At 44.3% G+C, this 19,518-nt stretch overlaps 1 protein-coding gene across 1 annotated transcript; it reads right to left on the bottom strand.

The window, feature by feature from the left end:
• Positions 1 to 1,797: 1,797 nt before the first annotated feature.
• LOC102053133 (myosin heavy chain, skeletal muscle, adult-like) lies at positions 1,798 to 18,934 on the bottom strand. Its single transcript, XM_055723746.1, has 39 exons — positions 18,557 to 18,934; positions 16,806 to 17,046; positions 16,574 to 16,717; positions 16,324 to 16,480; positions 15,949 to 15,976; positions 15,733 to 15,850; positions 15,547 to 15,639; positions 15,103 to 15,166; positions 14,838 to 14,936; positions 14,636 to 14,739; positions 14,423 to 14,561; positions 13,078 to 13,196; positions 12,830 to 12,979; positions 11,952 to 12,122; positions 10,894 to 11,203; positions 10,723 to 10,802; positions 10,121 to 10,208; positions 9,907 to 10,024; positions 9,609 to 9,732; positions 9,387 to 9,523; positions 9,030 to 9,285; positions 7,830 to 8,072; positions 7,439 to 7,615; positions 7,210 to 7,355; positions 7,031 to 7,121; positions 6,553 to 6,942; positions 6,188 to 6,314; positions 5,969 to 6,087; positions 5,510 to 5,706; positions 5,027 to 5,210; positions 4,775 to 4,940; positions 4,477 to 4,601; positions 3,977 to 4,285; positions 3,673 to 3,876; positions 3,277 to 3,402; positions 3,011 to 3,181; positions 2,820 to 2,924; positions 2,585 to 2,680; positions 1,798 to 2,148 (listed from the first exon to the last, which is right to left on the bottom strand). Exons 2-39 carry the CDS (start codon positions 17,007 to 17,009, stop codon positions 1,993 to 1,995), a joined length of 5,835 nt encoding a protein of 1,944 aa, XP_055579721.1. The 5' UTR covers positions 17,010 to 17,046; positions 18,557 to 18,934; the 3' UTR covers positions 1,798 to 1,992.
• Positions 18,935 to 19,518: the final 584 nt, after the last annotated feature.

Here is a 19,518-nt window from a genome sequence, read left to right as displayed (position 1 = left end):
TGTCATTTAAGGAATCTGCAACATTACCTTTCATCAGCTGAGCATCTGGGAACAAATTCTCAAGCCACAATTTCTTAGAGGTGATAGGAGAGCCCCAACATTTTCAAGTGCATGATTCTTCCACAGTCAGGTCAGGATGTTTGTTTTGGATGGTTGTTGTAATATTGTCCAAAAGGAACAGGGATTTTAGGCATCAAAATACAGTTCCCAAAGTGGCAGTATTTGCTAGTCAGTCAGCGGGTTTGGAAAGGTACCCATGGAGTCAGAAATATTTCTCCGTGGTTCTGCTGAGCCACAGCTGCACTATGCTGACTTTGACATTAAGCTTTTGGGGTTGTGTGTTTGTTTGTTTAAAGAAATATGTGATTTTGTAGTAACAGAATCCTTTTGCTTCCTTTCAAGGTGTGGAAATCAATGTTTTGTCTGGAAAGAAAGAATCCCACCTATTTCTTGGAAGCGTACTGTAGGAAGGGAGAGAGGAGAGGGGTGTTTTTCCTTCTTTGGTGCCCAGATATCCCTGGCACAGATGCAGCTTTCACAGCTTCACACGTAAATATGCTGTCTCTCAAGAGCATCACTGACAGTGACACAGGAGTCCACGCAGGGTGTCAGCTTTTCCTTAAATATATTTAGCCGCTGCCTAGCAAACTACTTCCCTATTTAGTTATAACATGGGAGGATTCCTTGGGTGCAAATTCAGCATGCTTGGGAGGAGGACCTATTCCTGAATGCTGTTGCTGCAAAGACACTGACTGCTGTGGTCAGTGAAAAAAGCTCCCTTCCTGCTGTCTCCTGCCCACCTCCTCTCCAACTACTGCAGCTGCCTCCCACAGCAACTTCACAGCTCCTTGAAGTACTCCCTGGAAATGTAGCAGTGTAGAGCTAGTCGGGGACTTCAGAGACCCCCTAAGTGTCCCTGTAGTGAAAGAGAGCCTGACATCTGCTTGTAGAATCTGCCCTTAACAGCTAACGTGATGCACCAGGGTCCAGTGCTACCAGAGTGGCTGTTCCATATTTTAAGCTGCGCTGCTGCTTCCTGTACAGGTAATTAGGCAGTTGCCTCTGTTAAACACCTATTCCAGACAAATGAAGCACTAATGTGAGTGTCATTGTGATCTCCCGGTGGGTACAACACTCTGCTTCAGGGTGGAGGTGTCAGTGCTATTGAGCCTTGCCCTCTGCTCAGACTGCACAGCCTCCTCGTGGCACTGACAAGGATGGTGAGGTTGGGAGCCGTTCTTTCTGCCTTGAAACTCTTCCTCATGGTCAGCTTTTCCTTGTTTGTATCCTGCCCACACATTGCATTCTGATTTTGCTTGCATTGCTACCCCACGTGGGATGAAAAAACAAGTCAGTGACTGTTGGCTACTTCTTTCCATCCAGTGTTTATACAAGAAAACCCATCCTTTGCTGCCAAAGGCAGCCAGGAAGCACTGGTTGGAAGTGTGGAGCTGCCACTGAACACTGTTTAGTGTTCCCCTGTATTCTCAGAGTGTCAGATGAGGAGATTTTTCATGATGTCATGTTCCCAGAGCTGATCTCATTGCTAGTTTTAGATAGTCAAAACCAGTTCCTTTTGACATGTATCCTTGTAGAGCATTGGTGTATGAATTCTCTAACAGAAAACCTAACCTGAAATAACATTTCTGTTGCTGGGAAACACTGTAGTGTAGAGCAAAAAATCTTGTTTCCTCTGGTGGCTCTAATTGTAACAGTAGCTGGAGTAGAACAGCTTCTGGATCTTACTCCAGAAAATAAATTAATTTCTGGAATTTACTCCTGAAAATTCATTCTTTGAAAACAGTCAAAAATTAAGTAACTGCAGAACTGAGTTATAACAACCAAAAGCACTGCTTCTGCTGTGTATGCAGAGGAGTCTACTGTCTTTATTATCTAGACTTAAACATGCTTCGAAGATGAGTTACAGAAGAAAGTGACTGAGAGGTTCACATTTTGTGCAGTCCTCGGGTCACTTTGCTGCCTCATGAATCCTCACTCCTCCTCTGCTATCTTCTTACTGTGAAACTCGCGGCTCTTTGCTCGGAGCTTGTTGACCTGCGACTCTGCAATGTCAGCCCGCTCCTCGGCTTCCTCCAGCTCATGCTGGATCTTGCGGAACTTGGAGAGGTTGACATTGGACAGTTCCTCCTGTGTGGGGAGAGGGAGTTGGTGGTGAGGAGCCCAGGGCAGGGGTTTCACTCCACCTGCACCTCTCGGCCTTGCGGGGCTGCAGCTGTTCCCCAATGGAAGGCACAGAACTCCTATCTCCCACCTACTACTGCTTACACGTAAGCCTCACTGTGACCTCCTCATCCTCCCTTACTCAGGACCCCACTGTGCCGAGATTCACCAGTACTATGTCACTCTTCAGGAGCTATTTCATCACTTGGTCTTGCCATATGTGTACTTATTCTCCCACACATTTCATGCTCATGTGTCAAGAGTGCTTATCTGGATTGACAAAGACTCTAAAAACCTTGATAATTTCTCAATGACATTTTCCTGATTTCTGGTATTCATCTCCTCAGTGCTTGTGTGATACTCACAGAAAGCAACACTTGCCTATCCTCCAAGCAATACTTACAGCCTCCTCAGCTTGTCTCTTGTAGGATTTCACTTTCATCTGCAGCTTGTCCACCAGATCCTGCAGCCTGAGAATATTCTTCCGGTCCTCCTCAGACTGGAGTGGTTGGAAAGCAGGAAAGAGCGTGAATCAGTTTTCCCACCATGTGAGTTAACAATTCCCCTTGACAATCAAGTGCAAAAATATTTGCTTCCTGGGAAGAGGGTGTGTGAGGCCAAGGAGGCCCCCTCCTTACCTGGTAGGTCAGCTCCTTCACCCTCCTCTCGTACTTGCGCATGCCCTTCACGGCTTCAGCGCTGCGCTTCTGCTCAGCATCCACCTCCCCTTCCAGCTCCCGCACCTGCAACGAGAAGCCCATCTTTGGAGCTTCCCTGCTGGCTGCTAACGTGGCGTGCTCACTCATGCACAAAGAAAAGCCCCACGCACTCTGGCCTCCAGCTTCTGGATTTGCTTCTTGCCTCCCTTCAGAGCCAGCTGCTCGGCCTCATCCAGACGGTGCTGCAGGTCCTTCACCGTCTGGTCCAGGTTCTTCTTCATCCTCTCCAGGTGGGCGCTGGTGTCCTGCTCCTTCTTCAGCTCTTCTGCCATCATGGCTGCCTGATGAGAGCAAAGGGTCAAAGCCATTGTGGGGCTGGAGACCATCTGAGGGAAATTACTCCCACCATCGGCACTGAAGGGAGCCCCCAACTCACATCTGTGATGGCCTTCTTGGCCTTCTCTTCAGCATTGCGAGCTTCCTGGATCGTATCCTCCATTTCACTCTGGATTTGGGTAATGTCTGTCTCCAGCTTCTTCTTGGTGTTGATCAAGCTGGTGTTCTGTGCAACAGGAAAGACGGGATTTGTACTGTCAGACCTAATGCCTCAACACCAAGAGCTAAAAGTGTGAGTATGGTTTCTTGATTGTCTTTAACACAAAAGTCCTCTTTAGGGCCATAGCTGCAAACCAGACATGGGTGGCTGTCTGGAGCAGCCCTATGACGGCGTGGCTCTCAATGTGTTTACACAGCAAACACTCACAAGATGCGTAACAATCACATTCTGTGTTGTGCCTTGTGGATGGGACTAAATTCCAGAGCAGTGCCTGACCTGGGTATGGAGGAGCTGCACTCGTTCAGTGGCATCCAGAAGCTCCTGCTCAGCCACCTTCCTTGACCGCTCCGTCTGCTCCAGGGCTGCCCGCAGCTCCTCAATTTCAGCCTGCAGCAGGTTTGCTCGGCGCTCCACCATGGCCACCTGCTCCTTCAGGTCCTCCTGCGTCCTCAGAGCATCGTCCAAGTGTATCTGGGTATCCTGTAAAAGGGACAAGAGAAATGGCAAGGTGGCAGCGTGCGCTTGGGCACCAGAATTGTCAGAGACGTCATTTCTCTCCCTGTAGCTTTGCTGAACGGACCTTGAGCACAGCCTGCGTGTTTCTCAGGTTCTTTTGTGCCTCTGCAGCCACGCGGTTGGCATGGCTCAGCTGGATCTCCATTTCATTCAGGTCTCCCTCCATCTTCTTCTTCAGCCGCAGGGCCTCATTCCTGCTCCTGATCTCAGCGTCCAGGGTGCTCTGCATGGACTCCACAATTCTGAGGTGGTTCCTCTTCATCTGGTCAATCTCCTCATCTTTCTCGGCTATCTTCCTGTCAATCTCAGACTTCACCTGGTTGAGCTCAAGCTGGAGGCGCAGGATCTTCCCCTCTTCATGTTCTAGGGAAGCCTGGACAAGTGGACACAAATATTGGTAATGTACATAAGGCCACTGCTCATTTCTATGTGATTGTAGAATATTGCAGGAAGTCTCAGCTGTTTACACTCCCCAGCCAAAACAGAGGGGAACAAGCATTTTTCAGCCACGTTTCCCCATTGCTCATTTCTTTAGTGCAGACCCCAGGGATTATGGGCGTGTACCTCAGCTTCCTCCAGAGCAGCCTGGATTTCAGATTTCTCCTGCTCAATCTGCTTCTTGACTTTCTCCAGCTCATGAATGGCCTTGCCGCCCTCTGCAATCTGCTCTGTGAGGTCAGCGATCTCCTCTGCAAGGAAGTGTGAAAAGTGGCATGGTCAGGCATAGAGCTGAATGGGAACAGGCCCTGGGACACCAAGGTGACAAACATCATCTTATCAGTTCAGGCCCAAACCAGTTTAGTGTGACAAATAGAGAAACTTGTGAGAAAGCCCAGCCAGGAGCAGAGGGCCAGGGACTTACGCTGCAAGTTCTTGTTCTCACGCTTCAGCGTTTCCAGGTGGTCCAGGGACTCCTCGTAGGCATTCTTCATCTTAAAGAGCTCCGTGCTGAGGGAGCGAGCCTCCTTCTGGGAGGCCTCCAGCTCAGCCTGCGTTTCCTCATACTTCTGCTTCCATTCTGCCAGGATCTGAAGGGAAACGGCACGTGAGCGTGGATGTGGCAATCAGGAGGGGACGCTCTGCCCAGGAACCCCAGGGCTGGAGCCCACAAGACCTTGTCAAAGTTCTTCTGCTTCTTATCCAGAGCTGCGCAGGCAGCATTTGATCGCTCCACGTCAATCATCAGGTCCTCCACTTCATTCTGCAGCCTCTGCTTTGTCTTCTCCAGGGAGGCACATTTGGCATTCACAGCTTCAACGTGTTCCTCTGCTTCCTGCAGGCGCTGTGCCAGCTTCTTCCTGGGAAATGTAAGCACAACTCACAGTTAGCAGACAGGAACCAGTGTGCTTTTCACAAAAGTGTGCTTAATTGTTTTGTAGACTGCAGTCACAGAGGGTGATGGCTTCATTTGTGATGTTTTTAGCTTTTTCCTTACCAAACCATTAAACCTTCTATAGGATAAATTTTCCCACCTTTTGTTACCCTCCCCTAAAGCCAAGCCATGACTTGTTCCTCAGAATATCCCGTGTGTTCTCTTTCAATGTCCCCTTGGAAATCTCAGTACCCTTTTGCTTCTTTGCACACTGTCACTACATACTTGGCCTCCTCCAGCTCCTCCGTGCGCTGAATAGCGTCCGTCTCGTATTTGGTTCTCCACTGGGCCACTTCGCTGTTGGCCTTGGACAGGGCGCGCTGCAGCTCCCCCTTGGCTTCCTGCTCCTCCTCATATTGCTCCCGCAGCAGGTCACAGTCGTGGCGAGCAGACTGCAAGGCGTGGGCCAGCGCGTTCTTGGCCTTGTTAGAGAGCAGGATTGGTACAATGAATGGAAATACCCTGGGAAATCTAATGAAGTTAAGACTGCAAACATGACTGCTGTGAGGGTATAGGTGTTTGCAAAAATGGACAGACATAGGTCTAGAGGATGAAATCCACTGTTTGTACTTTCTACACAAATAAATATCTCCCATCATGTCTTGTCCTATGCAGACCCTGTCTCCACTAGGCAGTGTCGAGTTAAGAGTGTTTTCAGTGGCCAGATGTAGGAAAAGTTCTCACCTTTATCTCTTCCTCTAGGTGTCTCTTGAGTTCCTCAATCTGTTGGGTGAAAGCTTGCTTGCCTCTTGACAGCTGAGAAATCAGAGCATCTTTCTCCTCCACCTGGCGTGAATATTCACCTAAGAATGCACACAGGAAATATTTTCATTGTAATTTGTGACCCAAACAAACTGGTTTAGAATGTCCTCTCATTCAGCAGCACAGAGGAAGCTCTCTTACCTGACTCCGTCTGTAGACGGGCTCTTTGAGCACTGAGGTCATTGATCATGCGCTGATGCTCTTCTTCCTTTGTCTTAATCTCACTTAGTTGGTCTTCCAGAGTGCGGCACATTTTCTCCAGGTTTGCCTATGGAGATCATAGATCATGAAAGATTAGTATCTGGATGCTTTCGTAGTCTGAACAACATGATTATCACCAGAAAAATGTGAACAGTTGTGCAAGCGATATACTGTGCATTGGCATAAGAAGGTGAGAAATACAGTTCCGTGTGAAGACAGAGTTATACTGTAACATGGCCATATTTTAAAGAGACATATTAAAACATCATGTATTTTCAAGTTGTTTTCATTATATTTTTGTGTACCTTGGCTTTGGAGACAGACTCCATGTTACTGGCCAAGTCGTCAATCTCCATCTTGAGCTCACTCTTCTCCTTCTCCAGCTTCTGCTTCACTCGCTGCAGGTTGTCGATCTGCTCCCCAAGCTCAGCGGTGCTGTCCGCGTGCTTCTTGCGCAGGGCCGCAGCCGTGGCTTCGTGCTGCAGTGTGGCCTCCTCCAGGTCGCGACGCATCTTCTGAAATTCTGCCTCACGCTTCTTGTTCATCTCAATCTGAGCGGCGGTAGCCCCTCCGGCTTCTTCCAGGCGCTCGCTGATCTCCTCTAGCTCCCTCGACAGGTCAGCCCGATGCTTCTCGGCTTTTGCCCGAGAGGTTCGCTCTGCCTCAATTTCCTCCTCCAGCTCCTCAATACGAGCCTGGGGAACATTAGGCACCCTTCGCACCCATGCCCTCCTCCTTCCCGACCTGAGACTGGCTGAGAGAGGGGAAGGGCCAGACACTTGCCTGCAGCTCCTTGATCTTCTTCTGTAACTGCATGCCCAGGAGCTGCTCATCCTCAATTTTGCTCTGGATCTGGCTGATTTCAAAGTCTTTCCTTTGGGCAAAGCAAACTGTGTTAGCGTCTGAGCAAAACCCCCCAAGCGCACCAGCCTCATGCTCAGGTGCCCCACAGCCACGCTTACTTCTTCAGTTTCTCATCCAGCTGCTGCTTGTCGTTCTCCAAATCCATGATGCTGTCATGGGCCAGCTTCAGGTCTCCTTCGAGTTTCCTCTTAGCTCTCTCAAGGTCCATGCGCAGTTTCTTCTCTTGCTCCAGGGACCCTTCCAGCTGAATAGAAGATAACCATCAGTGCTCTACCAGCCAGTTCTATAATCTATACCCGCCCTGTTCTTCTGGACAACCGTGCTTACATCGTCCACTTGCTGCTCCAGCTTGGTCTTGGCTTTGGTCAGCGTATTGACTTTGTCCTCCTCTGCCTGCAGGTCATCCAGTGTCTGCTGATGGGCCTCTTGGAGGGCTTTCTTCTCTTTAGTCAGCTTGGCAATGGTCTCGTCCAGGGCTGCCATCTCCTCTGTGAGGTTTTTCACCTACAAACATGAAGTAAGTGTCAAAACTGCTTAGAAAACATGTTCACTGGTGCAGTGATGTTTTCACTTTGCAGTGTTTTGCTAGGTGTTTCGTTTATCCTTTCAATGCTCACACAAGGCCCAGATCAAAATTCTCCAAAGACAGCATGTCTTACGGTAGCAAGCTTGTACTCTGAGAGTCTTGTTCCATTTCCATGAAGCCCCATGTGTGTACCTTGTTTTCGGTGGCATGCTTTTCCTTCTCGACCTTGGCCAGTGTTAACTCCAGGTCATCAATATCTTTCTTGAGCTCAGAACATTCATCCTCCAGTTTCCTCTTCTTGGCTGTCAGCTCAGCATTGATTTCCTCCTCATCCTCAGCCCTTTCAGTCACCTCCTTTACTTTGGCTTCCAGCTGGATCTTGGTTTTGATGAGCTGGTCACACCTTTCCTCAGCATCAGCCAAAGCATCAGCTTCCTGGTGGGAAAATACGGGAATGGGTACTTAATGTCGAAGGAACAGATGTGCATCAGTAAGACTTTTGGGATTACTTTTTGTGAAAAGGTTACTGTTCAGTTGCAGTATGAATTATAAATTTAGAACAAGTCTTTAAATCAGTTTCTTTTTTCCTGGCTTTTTAATCAATATATACAGTGTGTACCTCCACTACATTTCACCTGGCTTATTTCAGGTATGTCAGAGGGTTACTTGCATTTTATCGATGTTTTCCTTTTTGCCTTTAGAAAGTGACTGTATATAATGTACCGTATTCAAATTTATGTGGAACTACTGAGAAACAGAAATAATTTCACCATGGAGAAAATATGTAATACTCCCATTAGTAGATTTATACCTAGCTAATACAGTCAGTGGACACTAGAACAAGATTCATCTTTCCCTGAAATGGACACTTCAACCTAAGGGTATTTCCTAAAGGTTGCCTAAGTTTCTGAGAGGCCACATGTTATTAGAGACAAACATACAAGGCTGGCGTTAGTGTCGTGGGATGTAATGGTCATCTGTATCTTCTGGGAGCAGGGCTCAGGTGAGATACACCATGAGAAATGGCACGAGGCTCCTCATTTTGACAACTGCATTAAGGCAGAGTTGTTGGTCAACGGAATCATTGTCCCTGCTCCACTAAATACATGACACTGTCTGTAATGAAGCTTTATGTCATGAACTCACGTGGAGACATGTCCCTGCAGGCCTTAAGACTAAAAAATCTTTCTTTAGCTTAAACCCTACTTCTTAATATTGAGATTGAGTGGGGAAAGTATGTGGCCTGAATTTTACCTTTAGTTACATGGTGTTCAACTTAAAATTATTTTTAAGGCAGTTTAGTGTATAATTTGAGAGTTCTGTAGTATGCAAGAAGAGTTAGATCTTATTTAATCATTTCCCTCACGTGAAAAAAGTAAAGAAGTTACTCACAGCCTGTACTTGGAGCTGCAGATCGTTTTTTTCCTGCATCAGTTTCACCATTTTCTCCTCCAGCTCCTTCCTCTTTGCCTCAGACTTTGCAAGCTCTTCCTTAGTTTTCTCAAACTCTTCCTTCATGTTGGCCATCTCCTTCTCAGACTCTGCACTCTTCAGCAAGGGCTTGATCTTGAAGAACAGCTTCATCCAGGGCCAGTGCTTCACGTTCATGAATGCACGAACGTTGTACTGGATGCAGAAGATGGACTCCCTGAAGCACAATTAAAGCGCACATTGAATATCTTCAGTATGATGAGTGCCAACAGTTTCCCCCAGGGACAGGGGCTTTAAGTGAAGCTGGGGAATGTCTACCTCCTCTCCACCATTCTCTGGTACTCCACTCTCATCAGGAAGCCCCTGCACCTGGCCTGTGTGCGGGTGATGAGCTGTGCCAGCTTCTCATCCCTCATCTCCTCCAGGAGTCCCAGCAGCCCAGCTTTGAAGAAGACCTTGAGAAAGGGAATGTTGCAGCCCGTCACTGTCAGGCAGAGCAAAGCACAGACATGCCGTGAGTGAGTCAAGGAGGGCTTGTACCTTGGTGTGGCCGAATTTGTACTGGGTGTGATCCACATCGATTGACCCAAGCAGCTTCTCAGAGGCCTTCTTGCTGTCAATGAACTGTCCCTCTGGGATAGCGCTGGCATTAAGCACCTTGTATCTGTGGAAGGAGCAAGGGAAAGACAAGGCTGTTTTTCCCCAAGCAACACACACCAGCTACTGGGCCCCACCAGCTCACAGGTAGCTATTTTTGACAACAGAGTCCAGCCTGCATGAACCTACATGAATGAACCAACGTTGAGTTTAATGGTGCTGAGAGGTGCAGTGCTCTTACCTCTGCTTGAAGTCAGCGTAAAGGACTCTGCTGGGGAAACCTTTCCTACAAATTCTGATGCCTTCCAGCACGCCGTTGCATCGCAGCTGGTGAAGTACCAGTTCATGCTCCATGGCACCTAGAAATTCCGAGCACAAATGAATGCCAGAGTCTCCATTGCAGAGGGGAAGGGGGATGTATCAGAGGGAGTTCTCCTTCTGCTTGAGCGTCTTACCAGGTGTTTTTGTTTCATTTGGGATGATGCAACGGACAAAATGGGGGTGAGTGCTCCGTAGGTTCGTCATCAGCTTGTTCAAGTTCTCCTGTGGGATTATGTATAGGGCCTTATACTAAAGAAATTACTTGTGTATACTCTGAATATAGATGCCAAGGAACTAGTGTAATGAATTTTAGAAGGAAGAAGCTTTCAAATTCAAAATTTTGCTTTCATCAAACTTGCAATGTACTTAAGTATATTGTTCAATATAGTTAAATACTTTAGTCTGGAGAAAATAATATCATACTGTATAAATATTTTAACACAAGCTCTTATATGAATAATATTTCTGTATACATACTGGATTCTTAAAAATATGTTTCACAAAGAGTGTAAGTGAACTTTCAAAAGGAATTCAGGTTGCTGTTGAGGAGTTAGTGAAACAAATCCCCAAAATGAACAGATAATTAACAAGAAAAATCAGTGAATAACCTCTACCCATTTTATACTTGCTATAGTTTCATCATAAAAATTAGGTCATGAGAAGAATGGGAGTTTAGGTAGGTCAGATGTTAAACTACGTTCATGTAACTTTACAGATAATGAAATTCATACTTTACCCGGAAAAGAGCTGAGACTGTCTGGAAAGAAGAACCCTTCTTCTTGCCACCCTTCTTTCCACCACCACCACCACCAGCCTCTAAAAACAAAAAGATTATTTTAATATTATATTTTATGTTGCATCTTTACATATCATAAATGTTGGAAAAAAAAGACGTTAGAAAACTAGCCTGCATCTGCTCCGCCATAAGAGGCAAAGAGTAAGGCCAGTGTCTTCACAGAGGATTTCTGGTACAACCCAATGACAGTTTCATTCAGGGGGTCTTTGTTCTTCTCCAGCCAGCCAGAGATGTTGTAGTCCACCGTGCCAGCATAGTGCACCAGGGAGAAGTGGGCCTCAGCCTTGCCTTTGGCAGGCTTGGGCTTCTGGAAGTTGCTGGACTTGCCCAGGTGCTGGTCGTAGAGCTTGTTCTTGAAAGAGGTGTCAGTTGCCTTGGGGAACATGCACTCCTCTTCCAGGATGGAGAAGATGCCCATGGGCTGGAAGATAGTACAATAAAAAAGAGAATGCCTGCAGAATAATATAAGCATGACTTTGTCTTAAAGGGATTATAGTACATGACAGGAAGCTGAGAAAGAAATAAATACCCTTGCCATGAAGAAAATTTCTTTCTAAAAAGTTAGCTTAAAAGATTCACCCGCTTCGCTCACACTTTGACACAGTGATTCAGGAATGTTTTCTGTTCTAAAAACTATGTTAAAAAGTCACGAGGAGAAAGATCATATTTAAAAATGTTTCACAAATGTGTTCATTGTATATATACTTCAGGTTCTGTACTTTTAATCAACTCCCTAAATTATACAAAAAAACCAAGAAATCTTCAATTTCTTGCACTCAGAGTTCAGGCACTGACTGTATTGCCTTGTACTTACATTTTTTCTTAGATGCTACATAGTAAAGTATTGTCCAGATAACTATTTGTACTCTACTTTGGGATCTGCTCTGTGGTTTGTTTTGTTTTTTTTTTAATGTCCTTTAATCAAGCAAGCAGAGATATCTTCCACACAGAGAAGGTATGTGAGGAATGATTTCCATAGTTATATGTGGACTTTTAATATCTCTAATGCATAATAAGCAATAATACAGATTAAGAGATATTCCAACAACTGAAACTGAATCCATGAAGTTAACCATGGTAGAGACCTTTGTTTTGAATAGCATTTAGCCATTTTCAACTTAAAATAATTAGTTCCTGAAAATACATGACATTTTGAATTAAAATTTTACCTTCTCAATGAGCTCAATGCAGGCAGCCAGGTCCATCCCAAAGTCAATGAATGTCCACTCAATTCCTTCCTTCTTGTACTCCTCCTGCTCCAGCACGAACATGTGGTGGTTGAAGAACTGTTGCAGTTTCTCATTGGTGAAGTTGATGCACAGCTGCTCCAGGCTGTTGAACTTCCCAGTGGGAAAAGAAACCAAGCCATTGTCAATATGCACAGTCCTTACCTTCTCAACCCTTTGTAAGTCTTCCCAGTTAAAACACAACTGCATTATCAGTTGTTATCCCACACCACAGCACGACCTATATGCAATTCCCCAGAGAAATACCTACATAATGAAAGTGAATTTTTTTTTCTAGAGCAGATATCGTTAGTGAATGTCCTAAAACTCATAAAGTACTTGGCATTTTTTTTATTCAGCCACAAAAGAGAGGTACCCTGGTCTCCAATTTTTAAATATCTGATTAAACACCTACCTTTTCATTCCTTGGTCCTTCAAAAAACATACGCAACTTTAACCTGTTATATATTTGTTGCTGGGTCTCCAAATCCTAGTTCTGCTCTGGAAGCCTTTATACAAAGTAACCACAATTATGTTGGGTTTTTTTTAATCATTAACATTAGGCTCATGCTGTTAAAATATTGCAATATATAAAATTTTATTTGCTAATTTTACATAAGAAAACAAAACTCTGTTCTTGTACTGATGAAGCTTCTAAGGATTTTGGTCCAAAAAAAAAAGGAAGTTTTTTTTTTTTCCCCAGAAAACTGCAAATGTTAAATTAAAGTCTCATGTAAAACCTTCAGAAGAATATTACTTGGAAGTCCTCTGATATAGAAGTCTCCCCCTGCAATAGAAGTCCTCAAACCTGCAAATCTTACATCAAAGATCTCAAAGCCAGCGATGTCCAGGACACCAATGAAGTACTGTCTGGGTTGTTTGGTATCCAGCTGTTGGTTGATACGAACAACCATCCACAAGAACATCTTCTCATAGACCGCCTTTGCCAGAGCACCCACTGAATTGTTCACCTAAAGCAAGGAGAAAGGTTTGGAGGTTACTATACTCAGCAAGAGGAGAATCAATGGGAACCATCAAAGCATGTTCCAGGCTACCACATTTGTCCTACCTGCTGCACGGTTTGACCCTTGGTCACATACTCATTCCCAACTTTGACTCGGGGGTAGCAGAGGGCCTTGAGGAGGTCAGCTGAGTTCAGACCCATCAGGTAGGCAGCCTTATCAGCCACTGAGTAGAAGGATAAGGAGATAGAAAAATGAAGACTAACAAGGCATGTAGCATTCTGAGTTGTGAACCCTTTCCAAAGCAACTGCAATATTGATTGTCCTTGTGACCAAATTCTGCTTGCTGGATCTCAGAGGAAGCATGACAGTCATTAAAATAAAAAAATCATCTTTGTTTTGAAAGCTTTTCAGAGCAGTACACCTTATTGGTATATATTGATATATCATAAATATATTGCATATATTAAAAATCTTCATAGAAGCATCTAGAAACAATGTATTAATAATTCATCCTGAAAGCTGAAGTTCATCACTTCAGTCCAGAGCTAATTGCTATGTATAAGCCAGGCAACTAAAAACCGAAGTGTTAGCAGGTTGGCTGCCTCAGTGTAATCCAAAACATGCACTTAGGTAGTTGGGCCACCTGTACTTGGCAGTAGCTGTATAAACACAGACTCGCAGAATTCCCTAAAGGGGAATGCATTCCAGAATCAGAGGCAACAATTAAGAAGTGCCCGTTTCTGGAGACTTACTGTCATAGCAGAAAAGAAAACATATTCCTTCACTCAGGATCAAAACCTAAAAATTCAGCCCTGAAGGTGACCATCTGAGAGCATTCTTTGAAGTAGACAAGGCTTAGTCATTTCAAACCATGTATGCAGTGTATAACGTTTAAGTGATTAAGTAATCAACTGAGATGTAGAAATCTAAGTCAGTTCTTTCCTATGTAGTGTGTCTACGCTTCACTTGGACTGATGTTTAGGTAATAGTAGTATGTAGTGATGGTTATGGGTTTGAATCTCCAAAGGAGAAGAAAGAAATTGAAGGAAAGTTCCCTCACCTGAGCAAAATTCCTAAATAACGTCATTTATGAAGGAAAAATTCTAATACTGAATTTAATGGTTCCATTTTCTTTAGAAAAGCAACTAGAAATGTATTTTCTGAAAAACCTTTCTCAGTGGGTTTTTAATACAAGCACACTGAGCAGGCTGTGCTATCTAGAACTGTGATACTCTAGGAGAGAATTATGGACACATATGCAATTTATACTTCAAATAAAGATTAGGTAGTAATTAAAAAAAGGGTATATTTTGGATGGCAGTTTCATACCTATATACTAGCTCACCTGAACACTTTTTTACACATTTCCACTGTTTTCTTTCTCCATCTTCCAAATACTGATTATTGCTATTCTATTTCTAACAGATCAACCACAGACTTTGCTAATACCTTCTGTGCCATCAGGCTCTGCCTGCTCCTCTCGTTGTTTCTGCTTGAACTTCAGGTTCCCATAGTGCATGACAGCCCCTGTCAGCTTGTAGATGGCTGTCTTCTCATCAGCAGTGAAGCCCAGGATGTCAATGGCACTCTGCAACAGGAAAAATAAAATAAAAGCTCTGTCTGGGAGAGATGCCAATAGGTATGTTTTTAATCATTACTTACATCTGTAGCCATCAGCTCCTCCTGGTCATTAATGCTGGGAACAGTGATCTCGCCTTGGCTTACGAAGTGATAATCATATGGGTTGGTGGTGATGAGAAGCATGTCTGAAAGCAGGAAGAGGAGGACAAGCAAACTTAGTGAAACAAGTAATAATTGGAGCTGATGTTTAGCAGCCTTCCTGTAAGTTCATCATTCTTCCTACCTATCAGCTCTGGCTTCTTGTTGGACATGATCTGATAGAATATGTGGTAGCTTCTTTCTGCTTTGAGCTGGAAAGTGACTCTGGACTTCTCCAACAGATCTGGAGGGAAATTTTATTTAGAAAAAAAGAAGACATGTCAAAAAAGAATATAGGGAGAAAATGGGAAGAAAAATGGGGAAGGCAGGATAGACGGTTGTGTGAAAAGGTAGTGTATGAATAGATGGGTGAACGGGTAGATTGTGAACAGTTCAGGGAAGTGTCTTACATGTTTCAATATCAGCAGAAGCTAGTTTTCCTGTAGCACCAAAGTGGATTCTGATGAACTTGCCCTTTAAAGGAATAAAAGTGTGTTAAGATCTATGTCATTAAAACATACCTGACTGTAAGAGTTTTGCTATTTACTCCACTGGACAGAAGATTTCTGCTCAGACATTTTCTTAAGAATCAGCTCTATTTCCATACTTGACATAAAGTTGTCTTTTACAGTTTTGACCATGAATATAATCAAAAGTGAGACAGCTGTACGTCTTATGTATGATCAATATACAAATGGGAAGGAATGGGTGGATTTCATTAGTCATGATAAGAAAGTCATCATAAGAAAATTTGGTTTTAGTCCTGAAAAAGGTATGGCTGAAAACCAGTAAACAGTTACTGCCATACACTCCTATTTATTATTTTTCAGGAATAATTTGGTTATGCAGCTTACAAAGCGTGAGGAGTTGTCGTTCCTCACGGTCTTGGCGTTTCCAAAGGCCTCCAGCAGTGGGTTGGCGCTGATGATTTGATCCTCAAGCGTTCCCTGCAGAATGAGAATTATTGCTGCTTATCCTTTCCAAAAATCACGTCGGGAACAGAGGAAAGCATTGATTCCAGCCAGCACCTGTTACTTTACCTGCATTTTGCCTGCCTGCTGCTGCTCTTCCTTCTTCTTATCCCCGCTTGCTGCAATTGTTGCAAAGTACTGGATGACACGCTTCGTGTTCACAGTCTTCCCGGCACCGGATTCTCCGCTGTCAAACCAAAGAGAGACACAGAGAGTGTGTGGTCAGGCAGGAGGTCCCCTGGCACCGGGCAGCCCCGCAGGGACCCGAGCAGGGGGTGTACGTACGTGATCAGGATCGACTGGTTCTCGCGATCTGTGAAAGGGACAAAGTGGAGAACAGTGCTTAAAACTCAATGAACAATACTGAGCTGAATGAAACGCAGTCAGGTAAGTTTAATGTTCTCAACTCTATGCTGTCAGCTTAACTTAAAACACCAACCAACCAGCCAAAAAACCCTCTAGAACCCCTCAGTGAGTGCAAGGGTGTCTGTAATTCAAAATAGTAGAAACAATGGGGTGAAGATAGTAAAAGAGTCACTTTTGGCATGTATGCATGAGAACCATGAAAGCTTTGAAAAAGTCTCATTTTATTACTGGGACAGAGCATGCCTTCAGAGAACTTCATGGTACAATCCCTCTGAGATAGATGTTGCCACTCACCAGTCAGCATGAACTGATAGGCGTTGTCCGAGATGGAGAAGATGTGTGGAGGGGCCTCCTGGCGCTTCTTGCCTCGGTAGGCCAACACCACCTCCGGGTTGTACACCGGCAGCCACTTGTAGGGGTTGACAGTGACGCAGAAGAGCCCCGAGTAGGTCTGCGAGGAAGGGAGACAGCACGTTGGCTCCCACTTGGCCTGGCAGAGCAGTTCCTCCCGGCTGCCCAAAGGCAGGCTGCTGCTGGTACTTACGTAGATCATCCAGGCTGCGTAACGCTCTTTGAGGTTGTACAGCACAGCGGGCTCGTGGAGGTGGGTCATCATGGCCATGTCCTCGATCTTGTCGTACTTGGGAGGGTTCATGGAGAAGATTTGATCTTCCTTCACGGTCAGGGTCTGTCAGAGGAAAGAAAGGTCCCTGCATGCCAGCTAAGAGCCCAGAGCAGGAATCAAATGCTGTTTGTAAATCTTACGGTTTACTCACTTCTCCACCTTCAGTCTTGACAGTGACTTTCCCTGTTTCTTTGCTCTGGATTGTCCCTTTCACAAAGGATTCCTTTGCATGTACCACAAAGACGGATGTCTTGGCATCGAAAGGCTTGTTCTGGGCTGCAATTCTTTCCTTTTCCGATTTTCGGAGGTAAGGAGCCGCCTCCCCAAAGATGGCCATCTCGGAGTCTGATGACATGGCTGCACTTTATGGAGGGTCTCGTCAGCAGAGATCGCTGTGGAAGAGCAGATATGTTGCCCAAATATTTCAAAAAGTAAGCATTTCTTAGTAGAAGAAAAAATGAGAAATGAATGATACTACACTAATACTATTCATAGGGGATTTTGGAAGTAATTGTATATTTTTGCATAGGTATGATTCAACATATATGGAAACTTTGAAAATTATATTTTGTGAAATTTTTTTGTGTTAGGGTCCACTTTATTGCATTCACATTTGAAATAATCCTTAGTATCTTATTAGTCAAGCATTTAGGCACTGTTTTGCAGAGTTAAGTACCTCAAAATTAATTTCAGCTTTTTAGGCACTCTAATTATTCCCAAGTGATACTAATTCAGAAAGATTAGAAGGCTCATACACTGGTGTCTTGAGTGGCATAGAGCATCTTGATGGCTCAGTTTCAGTCTCTAAAACATTTTTTTAAATTTTATTAATGATGCAAATATTTGCTAATTTTAGTGAGTTCTTTAATACAGGCATAAATAGTTACAGTGCCTGACAAAAGAAGAGTAATGCTGTTCCAAGGCATACTGACATAGCTCCATTTCTGTTATTTTCTTTTGGGTTTTTTTTTCTTCTTAAATTAATATAATTTTAAAGGAAAAAAAGGTTACATGCAAAGGTTCAAAGCTCAACTCAGGAATTTAAAAAAACAAGGATTTTTAAAGCCAGTATTAATTTATCTGAAAAATTACTTTTCCAGCTTTTTTTCCTCCAGAAAATAACAATGGGCAGCTTAGACAAAAAGACAAACATTTATGTATTTCTATCCTGTATAGAGATAGGTACCTAATATTTACACCACCTTTAATATTCTGTTATATTTGTACTAAAATGAGGGAGTAACATGATAATTCTTTATTTGTCCCTGAAGGAACAGGTGGTGGCTTACTGAGAAGGAGAGCTGCAGCTTCCTTTTTTTTTTTTTTTTTAATTAGGGAACAGGCAGAGTAGTAAGGGGAACAAATGGCAGCGTTTTACAGAGATGACAAGCAGAGTTTGTTTGCTCGTAACTGTTCTTTCTGCTCTTTAGTGACTCACAGCAAATTTTGGACAAAATAACACATCCATTCACGTGCTCTGAGACAAAATATTGAATTTTGCACTTTTTCCTACTGTGCTCATATTGGTCTAGTTCTACTGCTGTGACAGCAGAGGTGGGAAGCCAGCACGCCTCGCTCCCTCTGAGGTCCGTTACGCAGAAGTGAAGAATGTCCCCGTGGGGAATTTCTGGTCTGCCGTCAGTGGTCAGAGACCTCAAACACAGCCACTTAAAGATTGGACCAGATGGTCTTTTGATGACCCTTCCAACCTGGTCTGTTCTGTATTTCTAAGATTCACCTGAAAGCCTTACCAGCCTTGGGCACCCCCCACCACCTACTGTAATCAGTTACACTGGGTCTGAAAATACAGGGTGAAACAGTAATCATTCACTCAGCCATCTAGAAACCCCACCCAAAAGGATCTTTCTCTTTCCTCTAAGAATTAATAAATCAGGTTCTTACCTCTCGTGACACCAGCTGGGATCTTGCAGGCTGGCAGCTGGTCGGTACTGTGAAACAGAAATGGCAGCTCCCTACTTGCTGCTGCACAGAAATCCAGAGTGAAAAGGTGCAGGTGCCTTGAAAGCAGATTTAAACCCTAAGCTGAGAAACGGACTCCCCTCCTGGAAATGAGCATCGGAGGCAGCAGGAATGCTGCAGCACATAAGGGCACCATCCCCTTCTTGCAAGCCTGCCGACCCCATACACTTACCTTGAAGCTTTCCGTGGAGACAGGGCAGACTTGTCACAGGGACATTTTATACGATCTAGTCTGCAGATGCTACAGATGCCTACTCTTTCTTCGGTCAAAAAATTTTTGGCAAAGCATTGTCTGGCAAACTGAACTAAGGGCATAATTGTCATTTGACATGACTAGATATAATTAGAAAATTTTGCTGTCTTACTGACTATATGAATGCATCTCCTATAAATAATTTGACAAGGGTGTTAAGGAGGGAATCTGGACTAGTCAAGGCACTTAGAGAACTTGGATGCAGGACTTATGGATTCTATTGCTGGCTTTCCCACCGACTCACTGTATGACCCAGGGTGGATTGCTTGGTATGTGTGTGCTGCAGCTATCCCAGCTGTACAATGGGAATGACAACATTTATCTTCCCCATATGATGGTATGAAGCTTATAAGAAATGCCAAAGAGCAATACATTAAGCAGGCCACTAAGTGGGAAATAAGTATTACTAAAAGCATTTGGAGGTTGTGTTGGTAAAATTCTGAAAATAGAGGAGTAATCTGAGTCCTTCAGTGTGATAGTGCCGGTGCCTGAGAGTCATAGACATGGCAAGACGACCATCCAAGAGACAAAGATTGGGTCATGGCAATAGGAGGCTGTGGTCTAGCTGCACTGCTGGGTTGGAGTCTCAGAGAGAGATATGAGGTCACTTCTGATGTATAAAAGGCATAAA

The sequence above is a fragment of the Falco cherrug genome, chromosome 1, assembly GCF_023634085.1.
Source record: "Falco cherrug isolate bFalChe1 chromosome 1, bFalChe1.pri, whole genome shotgun sequence".
NCBI classification, from domain to species: domain Eukaryota; kingdom Metazoa; phylum Chordata; class Aves; order Falconiformes; family Falconidae; genus Falco; species Falco cherrug.
The sequence above is the reverse complement of the archived record's forward strand: the minus strand, read 5'-3'. Positions and strand labels throughout refer to the sequence as shown.